The sequence below is a fragment of the Vipera berus genome (genome assembly GCF_964194415.1).
Source record: "Vipera berus genome assembly, chromosome: 2".
Lineage (NCBI taxonomy): Eukaryota > Metazoa > Chordata > Lepidosauria > Squamata > Viperidae > Vipera > Vipera berus.
This window is the reverse complement of record NC_138203.1, coordinates 32,701,343-32,713,130: the sequence shown is the minus strand read 5'-3', so window position 1 is coordinate 32,713,130 and position 11,788 is coordinate 32,701,343. Positions and strand designations below refer to the sequence as shown.

The 11,788-nt window shown below is 37.6% G+C and overlaps 1 protein-coding gene and 1 long non-coding RNA gene across 2 annotated transcripts in view; both read right to left on the bottom strand.

Moving 5' to 3' along the window:
- Positions 1 to 900: 900 nt before the first annotated feature.
- Positions 901 to 11,788, bottom strand: part of TBCA (tubulin folding cofactor A) — a 35,915-nt gene continuing 25,027 nt past the window's right edge. Inside the window, exons 2-4 of the mRNA XM_081316557.1 lie at positions 8,265 to 8,370; positions 5,087 to 5,173; positions 901 to 1,210 (exon numbers count right to left, since the gene is read on the bottom strand). Of these exons, the coding sequence (XP_081172683.1) occupies positions 1,130 to 1,210; positions 5,087 to 5,173; positions 8,265 to 8,370 (274 nt within the window). The 3' untranslated portion in view covers positions 901 to 1,129. The remainder of the gene's footprint in view (positions 1,211 to 5,086; positions 5,174 to 8,264; positions 8,371 to 11,788) is intronic.
- The window catches only part of LOC308663661, a 21,743-nt gene continuing 19,040 nt past the window's right edge, over positions 9,086 to 11,788 (bottom strand). The window contains exon 5 of the long non-coding RNA XR_014025463.1: positions 9,086 to 9,469. This is a non-coding gene — a long non-coding RNA (uncharacterized lncRNA). The remainder of the gene's footprint in view (positions 9,470 to 11,788) is intronic.

The following is an 11,788-nucleotide window of genomic DNA, read 5'->3' as shown; positions in this document are numbered from 1 at the left end:
TCAATCTGATATTGCAGGAAAGCAATACTGTTCAGCATACTTAAAGACCATAACAGCTATATTGAGTATTATGTTATCCAGAATATTCACATCCTGTGCTGATGTTATTCAAGGCATGACAGCTTCCTGAAAAAAATGATTGTACTTAATACTAATATGTGCAGGAAAGGAAACCTTTATATGTACAATTATACATGAGCTAGGACGCCAATAATGCAGGATTCTAACCAACAAGAAGTCAGTGTAAAATGTTTTTTGTTTGAAACAGGTGTTAAGATGATATAAAAGGTGTTGGAAGTTATTTGGGACACTTTGGAGAATGGCAATTGAATAAATTTATATTAATAGAACTCTCAGTTTTAAGAGATTTGAATATACAACATTTAAATTCTGGATATCAGAATTTTGCAGACAAAACAATTTTAACCTTCTGCTGCCATATAAATCTCTACAAAATATATGGGAGAAATACAGCCATTGAAAAAAAATGGGCATGTTGTTTGATGTGGCACAAGAGGACAGCTGTATTGGTTGAGAAATCCTTTGGAGGCTGCTCGTGTGCGCAGAACAGCGGTATATAGGTCCAATATATGCAAGCACACATATTTTCACAACTGCAATAATTGCTGAGAAGAAATGTTAATCTCCCCTCACTCATGTTTTGAATCAATCTTTCTATTTCTCGTTACCAGCTACATTGAGGGAAAGCTACTGAAGCACGTTGCCCATCATTGTCTTCAATGGATAAAAAACATGGATTCTGGATATTAGTAAATTCCTGAAAATTATGTGCAAATGAAAATCAGAAACAGTACTCATTATTTGGGGCAGAGAATACAGTTGATACCTGATTCAATCCTGGATATATTATTTGTGCTAAAAATAATTAGAAAAATGCTCTTTTGTTTTGCTTTTAGTCTTTATTTTTACCTTGTATGTTATACAACTTTCAATAAAATGCTTTTCCCAAAAAATTAAATAAAAAGGACTAAATAATTTGTAATGGCATAAAATACAATTTTAGTACACTGTCATTTTTATTACTACTAGAACAGATAATACAGCAATGACTAAAAAGTAGCAACGGACCCAACATTGAAGAATATCCATTAAGTAGTGAAAAATCAGTCTAGGCTTCTAACTTTATCGATTCCAGTACTGATTGTGCATCTTTATATTCTTCAGCTTCTTCCAACTCTTTTTCATTTTCCTGAAAGTAAATAAAAACTTCTAAATATTTTCAAAACTTTGCCTCCAACATGTAGAAACAACATCCTATAATGCTTAAATTGTTGTTGTTAGTATCAGTGGCATTAGGAATAATAAACAATGGGATCATAGAGTTATTTGGCTAGGACACGGGTCGGCAACCCGCGGCTCTTTGAGCCGTCTCATGCGGCTCCCAGCCGCCCGGTGCGCGCGCACCTCTTCGAACGGGCAGTGGTGCGCACGCACCTCTCCAAATGGAGAGTGGCACCGCCCGTTTGGAGAGGTGCGCGCGCACCTCCCAGAATGGGCGGAGGTGCGCGCGCACCTCCCCAAACCTTTGGAGAGGTGCGCGCGTACCTCCGCGCGAATGGGCCGCGGCGTCGCTCTTTGAGGAAGCTGCCGCGGCCCGTCTGCAAAGCTGCCGAAAGCGGCAGCTTTGCAGACGGGCCGTCGCCGTCGGGCAACCGGGAACCGGTTCCATCTCACTTTTTTAAAAAAATGGCAACTGTGTGCGTCCGCGCATGCGCAAAAAAACATTTTGTGCATGCGCAAAATGTTTTTTGCGCATGCGCGTGCATGGACACACGCACGCGGCTCCCAGTTTTTTTAATTTGTGATGGAACCGGTTCCCGGTGGCTCTTTTCCTTTTTTAGGTTGCCGACCCCTGGGCTAGGACAAGAATTGTGGGACCTTGTTATAATTTAAAGCAGTACTGTCTGGTATTTCAGATGGTGTTCCACCAAAGTCCAGACTTATCATCTGGTGATTTAAATCCAAATGTAAGACGACAAAAATGAAATGTTTTTTCATGCACAGTATAAATTGTGAAAGATTTTTTTTATTTTATTTAAAAAAATTGTATTGCTGCCTGCTCGCACATGGTGACTCAAGGCGGCTTACATCAATAGAAAAACACCCTATAAAAATAAAATAACAAGAAAAATAAAATATAATAACTCCCCACCCCCACCCTAGTGACAACACACATTAAACTAACCATTTGCTGGGCTCTGGGCTCCCCAGGCCCACTGGCAGAACCAGGTCTTCAGAGCCTTCCAGAAAAGAGCTAAAGTGGGGGCCAGTCTAATCTCTGAGGGAATGACGTTCCAGAGAAAGGGAGCCACCACGGAGAAGTCCCTATTCTGGGTCCCATCAGATACATCTCCATAGGGGACGGGACCTGCAACATTCCTTGCCTCCCCACTCTACTGGGTTGGGTAGATGTGACCGGCAAGAGATGGTCCCTCAGATAACCTGGTCCCAAGTCATGAAGGGCTTTAAAGATGACAACTCAGAACCTTGAATTGCACCTGGAAACAAATTGGCAACCAATTCAGCTCCTGCAGGAGGTGCCACATGTGTACACCGAGGTCTGCACAAAATCATGTGGGCTGCTGCATTTTGTACCAACAAGATAATGACAATCAATCTAATACACCCCATCAAGATTAGATAACATTAATGACTACATTAGCTGTGATGAGATTATCTCTTGGACAATAACCAACATATTTATGAACATCAATTTTGGGGAAAAAGCAGCAGGAGAAAGCAATACTTTTATGTTCTACATCAGACATGTCAAACTTGCGACGTCACATGACATTGAGTAACATATTGGAGCTTTTTCCCCATTGCCGGCAATGGGGTGGCGTGGTTTCCTGGTGACATGTCTGGCCCGCGGGCTGGCAGTTTGACACCCCTGTCCTACATGAAGGCTTCCCAAAGACATTCATGATGAAATGTGCACCTGAAGAAGTACTGGGGCGTATTTACAAGAGAGAGGCCTGTATTAAAAAACTACACAATCTGAAACTGGATGGGGGATAGGTGCTTTTTTCATGAGGCAATTGTACTTTCTTGTACTCTTCTCTGTGAGCGCTCCGGAACTATGGAATCAGTTACCGGTAGAGCTCCGGATGGCGCCCGATCTTCGCTCCTTTCGTCGCGATCTCAAGACGTTTTTGTTTGTACAAGCCGGCCTAGCCTGATGGGGGATTGGTGGGGTTTTTTATTCTTGTATTCTTAATATTATCTTTGGGGTTTTATAATTGTAATATATCAATTGTTTTAAAATCGGGCAATTATTTAATTTCTTTTTAATATTTGTAACTTTGTATTTTATTCTTGCCCTGTGAACCGCCCTGAGTCCTCAGGGAGAAGGGCGGTATAGAAATATTATTAAATTAAATTAAATTGTTTTTCTTTGCAGACATTTCGCTTCTCATCCAAGAAGCTGAAAGATTCTAGAGCGAGGCTATCCTGAACCTCTTCTCCTATCGTCTATGGAGATTCTCAGTCATCCAGGTCATAGTTATCCCAAAGGTGCTTTTTTCGAGAGGAAACTGGACTTTTGTTCTTCTTTAAAGACGTTTCACTTGTCATCCAAGAAGCTTCTATAGGTTAGGTTATAGCTTTCATTTGACAAGACTTTGCTCATTAGCTGAAAGCAAATAAGGGACTGAACTTGGGTGGATTTAATTGTGTTGTCTCCAGGCTTGGCAACATCTGATTGTCTGTCAAAACAGGATGCTAAACAAGATATATACCTTTGGTGTTACCAATAAGTGCTTGTATTCTTATTAACTTGTATTCAGTTTCAGCCAATGATCTATTAGTTCTATTTTCTGTTTTGGCTATGGTTTTATTATATTTGTTTGTAAAAACTTATATTTTGTGACTAATGCTTTAAATGACATTAAGCCTTTGAGTAATCTACATAAAAATATAAATATAACAAATCACAAAGGCCACAATAGTTACACTGTATTAAATAACTTCTTGGATAAACACCATATATTTGTGCTTTCATATGGCTAAGCTACCGTGGAGCTCATTTGGTATCTTGCATAAAAAATATGAGAGAAATACTTTTAAGTGAGCAAATAATATACTGGTCCAAAAAGACTAATTCCTGCAATAAATTTAAGTCTTATTTATAAATTATTTTTTGTAAATTGTTGTTGCCCCCAAAATATGGATTTTTTGCTCTGATTGAAGAAAGAAAAAGAAAAAAGTTGCCAAGTTTAAAGAGAATATAGATACAGAAAAGTGTTTCTAGAAATGATCTAAAATGATGGTCCTATGGGCCACAGCTCAAGAAATGTTTCTTAAAACTCGACAATTTCTAATAGTGAATGCTGGGTTAGAAAATTTCCTTTAGCTTACAACTCAGAAATAGAGTTGAAGGGGAAAACATAGAATCAGGCTCTATATTTGTTAATGGATTGGATCTAGTAGCTTCCAACAACTTAGGGCAGTCATTCTGAAACGTAGGCCTGTGGCAATTTTCAAAAGAGTTGATACTGCAAATATTTAAGTTGATATTTCTTTTAAAGACTAACTTAAATACAGGGTTGTCTGAAGCTCACATTTAAGAATGGTAGAGGAATTATGCTCAGTGACTATGCTTTTGTTTCTCTTTTATCCAAATACCCATATATAATTTTCTCTCCAACCACCGCTACATCTTCACACCATCTTCAAGCTTAGAATATCAACCTGCTTACCTTACCACTGCATTTCACACCTTTTATATCAACCCTATTTCAATTTAAACATTACCTAATTAAAATTTGGGATCAAGCATTAATGGATTGCAATGGAAATTCTCAAGTCACCGAAAATCAGAGGGAGGTTTTTTGGGGAGAGGAAGACTATTTTTGGGTTGGCCATTTTAACACAAATAAGTCTGAAGAACAATACTTTTTCCATAAATATTCATATTTTTAATGTGCCTAAAAGGCATCTATTCTGAAGAACTGGAAATAATGAGATATGCACATTAACCGTTTGGTGATATATCAAAACAGAAGATGTATAAACTAATCTAAGTTCAGCCGCCAGTCCTATAGAAAAATTCTTCTTCCATACTTACCAACAGTTGAACAAGGTCAGAATGTGCAGCTGCTAGTCGGCGTTGGCAATCAGGAATCATCATTCGAGATTCTTGCAAGATCTCAGTCTAAAAAAAATGAAAAGTCGCTCTTCAAATAAGATAACTTTCCATTTTGATATTAGTTGCTTAAAATCAGACGTCACATTGATGTATATATTCATATGCATAAACTATTTTATTAAAGAAAGAGTATTTAATATTACTTCTACATTCAAGCAAAAGCTATTAGAAAGCTTTCTATGAAATAGTTATTTAAAATACTATTTGATATAAACTATTTCCCTTGTGGTTAGAAACAGCTTCGTCCAAAATGGGATCAGCTGGTTATATAAATATCTCCTACATCTTTTGGGTAATAAATAAAAACAGTGTTCAGATAATACCGCACAGAGATAATTACTGCATGAAAAAAGTTATTGAGTTATTGATCACATGGAATGCTCACTGCAGGAGGTTCTGACTGAGAAAAAGGTAAAGAAAAATGAAAAGCAAAGACCAGCAGGCTCATATTTTTGATGCTTTTCATGCATAAAAAAGTTATTACTCATCCTTGGATTTTGTTTTGGGAGAAAGATTATTCTCACCATGCTTTTTGTGAGAAATTACTGATCTGGCACTCCAGTGCATTTGAACATCTTGTATATATCTCCAGAAGACAATGTTGTAATTGTCCATAATACCATCCTTTTTTTAAAAAAAATGGAGAATGTTCAGCTCTCAAATTCATGAGCTGAAAGGATGTGTAAAAACAGATCTGTCTATAACGTGGCTAGAAATGAAAATCAATTAGCAAATCTACTAAGCATGAGGATTCCAACAGCAATAGTAATTTGTAGAACTAAAAATAGGGTTCAGTATATACGACTATATAATTGTGAAAAAATTCCTAGATAAAGTTGGCATATAGGCAGCATAATATATTTTACTTTTTGCAAAGTTCAGAATGCACTAAAGGAATATCCAATGGTATATTCCAATTATAGAAATTCTAACTTGGAATTTGCATTGTTGCTTTTCCCTTCCTATAAAAGGTAAGGTAAAGTTTCCCCCGCACATGCGTGCTAGTCGTTTCCGACTCTAGGGGCCGGTGCTCATCTCCGTTTCAAAGCCGAAGAGCCAGCGCTTGTCCGAAGACGTCTCCGTGGTCATGTGGCCGGCATGACTAGACGCCAAAGGCGCACGGATAATAATAATAATTTCTTAATTGTACTTTTTGCTACTGAATGTGGATTACAGCTAATCCTTAACATAGTAACTGTTTAGTAACCCTTCAATGGTACAAAACACTGAAAAGTAATTTTATCACCAGTCCTTGCTCTTTAAGACTGTTGCAGCACCACCAGTCACCATTTGTATGCTTCACAACTGCTTCTGACAAGCAGACTTAATGAAGAAACCAGGAGTAAAATTACAAAGCACAGTCATATGATATTTCGCTTAACAACCCCAGATGATCTGGTTAATGACCATGATGGAAGTGAAGTTGTAAGCTTGTTAAGATCATGTAATATTTCACTTAAGAACCATGTTGCTTATTGGCAGATCTGCAGCTCCCAATTGTGGTTGTTAAACAACTATATTCAAATTATGTCATAATTTGGGACCCATGACTCCCGGGGAAATGTCATTTGGGAAAGTTGCAGCTGCTTCAGTGCTACTGCAGCCATGTGATCTTCATTTTCAACAGTGAGTTTCCTAGCGAGTCTTACAATGCTTCGCTCCCTCCGCCACCCAGAAACAGCCACTCAGCTGCCTGCTGGGAAGGGAAATGGGGGGGACAAGGAAGAAGGAACCCCAGCAAATCTTTCCTGACTCATGCTGCCCCCGTCCCTCAAATCCTGCTGTCCCTCTGCACGCCTTCCCTAACCTACGTGGCACTTTTTGGGCATCCCCCGTCTCCTTAATCGACACACTCCACGTATTTTCCCCAACCCACACGGCACCTCTTGGGCGCTATGCATTCTTCCTGACTCTCCCCAGAGGCCTTCCCTGTCCACATGGCACTTCTTGCCAACCTTCCTGACCCATGCCTCCCTCCTTGCAATGTCCCTGACCTACATGGCATGTCTCACATATTCCCAAGACACACCCAGACACCCTTCCCTACCTGCACACACCCCTCTGCATGTCCTAGCTATCCATGTAGCATCTCTTCCACACATCCTTCCCAACCCACATAGCACATCTTACACCTCCCCTATACAAATGCTGCCCCCCAACGCACCCCTTTGCTCCCTTGCCCATCCAGCAGCAGCCCTTACCTGCTTGCTAGTTTTGGAGCTGCAACTTCCTGCTCGCTTCCCAATGACTTTCTCTCTGCAAGCTTACTACAAGCCTAGTAAAGGCAGGAAATCAAGGGAGGGAGGAAGATTTCTGATGCTCTCTGCCAGCTTCCCTCATGGAAATGCAATAGGGAAGGCAGAAGAAGTTGCTCTTGCTCTCACTGCTTTTTTCCCCACCCGTGGTCATTCTGTTTCTTTGTTTAGGTAAGGAAATATCTTTGAAATGACAAACCAATGGAGCACAGTTGTTTAGTTAATACATAATGCCTTATTGTACAAAAACTACTGAAGCAACAAACGGTATATTCAGGGAAGAGTGGTTCCCACATCACGAAGAATTTGGGGGAAAGGCAACATTTTCTGATTCTGAACTCCCAATTCAGAGTATTGCTTTCTAGATATCTCTGCTTGTTACTGAAAAGTATTGTTGCAGTTTAACACAGGAAGTCCTCGACCTTCAAGTGTAATTCAGTTCTGGAATTAAGGTCATAGGTTGAGGCATCCCTATGACTGGAAATAATTTTTCAGCCTTTTATGAAGTGGTCATTAAGTGAACCCATTCATTTGAATGGCATTTTGCCGGAAAGTAGCAAAAAATGCCTGAAAATGGCAAAAATCATCATGAATCGCAGTTACATTACCAACAGAATGCAACTATCAGTTGTACAGCTGATCCACATGACATGCAGTCATATAACCACATGGAAGACAGTGGCAATTATTTACAATGATACATCCTGTGGCCATCTGTATTTGCTATAATGTTTATATCCAAAGTCAAAATATACATTCTGAGTTGTAATGAGAGAAAACGTAACTCTTTTCCATGGGAACTTGGAAACATAAAAATTAGTAGAAGTACTCATGAACTTTACCTGCTTTTTAATTGCATAGTTATCACTATCTTCAGCTTTCATCTTTTCAATCTTTTCTTCTTGTTGTTTTGCTTCTTTTTCATACATAACCTTTTCTTTTGCCAAGCTGCACACAAAAGGTATAATTTGTTTAAATTATAAATACACATAAAATTTTCCTATCTGAAAAGTTTCAATACATAAAATGTCCATATATTACAGCTACTCTAGGGTACTACTTATTTTCAAATATATTATTATTAGTTATGCAATCTGACTGTCCCGGAGAACAACTAGATGTACATCTAATAAATAAGGAATCCATCCATTAGAATAAAAACAAAATTCATGTACAACCTAGCAGACAAATTATTGAAGTTGCTAAAAATACCATACAGACAAATGGAAGAGCAACTTCTTTTTAAACAGTTTGGTTATTTTCTTTGTTTATTGTTTGTTTCTGATGTACATCATTCATAGTCACTTTTTTTTTAATCCCATTTATATCCCGCCCTTCTCCGAAGACTCAGGGCGGCTTACAATCTAAAGCACAAATCAATGTGCTTAGCAATAGCCTTCATTCTATGAAAATGCCTGCTTGTTAGGGCTTTCGCCCCCCCCCCCAAGCGGCATTATTACAAAGTCAGCTTAATTGCCCCCAACAATCTGGGTCCTCATTTTACCTACCTCGGAAGGATGGAAGGCTGAGTCAACCTTGAGCCTGGTGGGACTCGAACCTGCACTAATTGCAGGCAGCTGGTGTTACTTAAGGAGGCATTAGCTCACTGTTCCACCAAGGCTCTTTGACTTTGATGGTCTTATAAATCTGTTAAATAGACATCAAAATTCATGTTTTGGTTGTTCAGAACAAAAGTTATCTAAATCTGAATTACATTAGTATAAGTATTGTTTCAGTTCTATTTTTATACCAATGTCAATGTAAATTATCTACCACGTTGCAAAGTATTAAAAATCCAATATACTGTTGAAGACAGTACGTTTAGAATAGTGGTTAAAACATCAGATTAGAAACTGGGAGATCATGAGTTCTAGTTCTGTTTTAGGCACAAAAGCAGCCAGGTGACCTTAGGCTAATCATTTTCTCTCAGCCCTAGGAAGCAGGCAATGGAAAACCACTTCTGAAAAACCTCGCCAACAGGGACTTGTCCAGGTGGTTTCCGAGAACTGGGTTCAATTGAATAGCAGGAAAAAAACCCATCAAAACTCTTCCTGGAAGAAAGAAATCCATACTTATTCCAAACATAAAAAGTATAGAGCGCTCTCTTGAATGTCTGGATGAGGATAAATCAATTGAAATTAAATTAGATGAACAAAAAGATTCGTGGTCAGTATAAAATCAAACTTAACGGTTGGGATTTAATGTATTCTAGAAACATGTTATAGGCTCCCTTGAAAGAAGAAATGTGCATTCTGGACAAGCTTTCTGATCTGATGCTGATGATCCTGGATTTCCCAGATGATGGCAGCAAGGATCCTGCAGAGCAATTACTTTTAGTGTCACCTGCAACCATTCCTGAGCTAGCTAACCAGGTAATAGCTATCCATGTATTATTTATGTAATGACTAGACAATTGAAATGTATTTTTAGAACAGTTCTTAAAGAAAATCCAGAAATGCAAAATATGGCACAGAAGCTACTGATTCAGAATATGAATCATCCATCATCAAAAGAGAAGATCTACACTGAATACTTGATAGAAAAAGCCTTCCTGATTAAAAAAATGTTTTTGCATTTCCAAAATAGCTTAGGGTCTGGTTGGTGAAAGAACCTCCTGTTTCATTTATACTTAAACTTATACACTTGAATAAATACGATGGAACTACTGTCTGCCTTTTAAAATAGATTTCTTCAAGAACTATGAAACAAAGCCTTTTCTATACTACAGTATCATTTGATTCTATTTTAACAATTTATTAATGAACAAGTACACATATCTGATTTAAATTGATATTTTAAAGTATATTTAAAGTATATTTTGCTAAAAACAACACAAATTGTACAGGTTTGGAAGCAATTCCATCTCTGTGTTGGCTTTGATGCCAAATAAATTTATTCTGGATAAATTTTGTTACCATATAAATTGCTAAGCCCATGAATATAAAACAATCAGAAAGCAGTACCAGATCTAGAAAGTTCAGGAATTAACTCAGAGATCTGCTTAGCTCATCAACTAGTGTACTAACTCTGCTTTAATTTTGTGAAATTCAGTTTTATTCATTATGAAACAAACTTTATATTCTACTATCAATTTATTTATTTAGAAGGCTGTTTTTTAAATTCCAATTTCTGGCTACCCAGGGCACAATGGGCCAGAAGGTACTTCATGCATTTTGATTAGCTGCAAGCATACTCAGCAGAACTGCTAAGCTTTACAGTTTTATTAACTCACAGATATGCATGGATTACTTATAGCATAACCATGTCAGCACAGGAAATGTTTGTGAGTTGCAAATTAAATTGTTCATATTAACGTTTTTGAACAGCATAAAATACTGTTTGTTATTAATGCTTTATAAGCAAATAGGGGACAGGAGGCAATACAAAGAGCATCAAAAATGGTTATAATTGTAACCGTAGCTACAATTTTTTAATAGCTTCTGAGCCAAACATTAGATTAAATGCAACTTTAATCTCACTTGATGGCTTAACAATAATTATCATCAATGTTTAACTTTACTTTCCAGTACTAATGTTTCAGCATTGTCAATGGAATTTTAAATAATGACTCATAATTACTCTATGCTCAAATAATTTGCTATTAGATGGTATATGCATATTAGTTCCTTTACTAAAAGAACATTTCTCCAAAATAAGCTTTAGTGCCTTTACACCTCCTGTCTCAATATTCATTCTTTCTCTCTTAGTTATAGCCCATCTTTCATTTAAATGTTCTAGGTGTTCCCGCCTCTTTTTCCCTACAAAACACACCTGTGAGGTAGGTCAAGCTGTATGCAAGTCCAAACTCATCTGTGGCTCAAACTGGATTAGAACCTGCAATTCTCCAATCCTAATTCAACACCTTAATCACACTGTCTCATAAGTCCTAAATATCTCACAATGGCAAAAAGTGAACTCGATTTTTTTAGTTTAAATTTTCCTTCCCAATATATCTAAAATACATTTGTAGCAATGATGTACACTTTGCATACTGACTGACAAAGCTGAGTTGTAGATGTCTTTTTCTTTTGTCCCTGTACTAGCTCAATCATATCTATAAGGTTAAGCAGCTACAAGGGGAAATGTATACAAATGAAATGTAAATCCTTAAAAGGTTTACTATGCTCAGCTTCTAGAGCAGAAATTCAGACCAATCCATCCACAATTACACCACTTTGTAAAGTATCAAGTAATATTGATTAGTATTTCTAACATTTTAAAGTAATGACAGAATAATCACTAATTAGAATGCAACGTCATTATAGCTGCAACAAAATATATTTTCACAAATACAATGTATAGCACTTCTATAATATCAATGTTCTCAGTGAATGCTCAGCACGAAACCCCCATATTTTTTAACCAA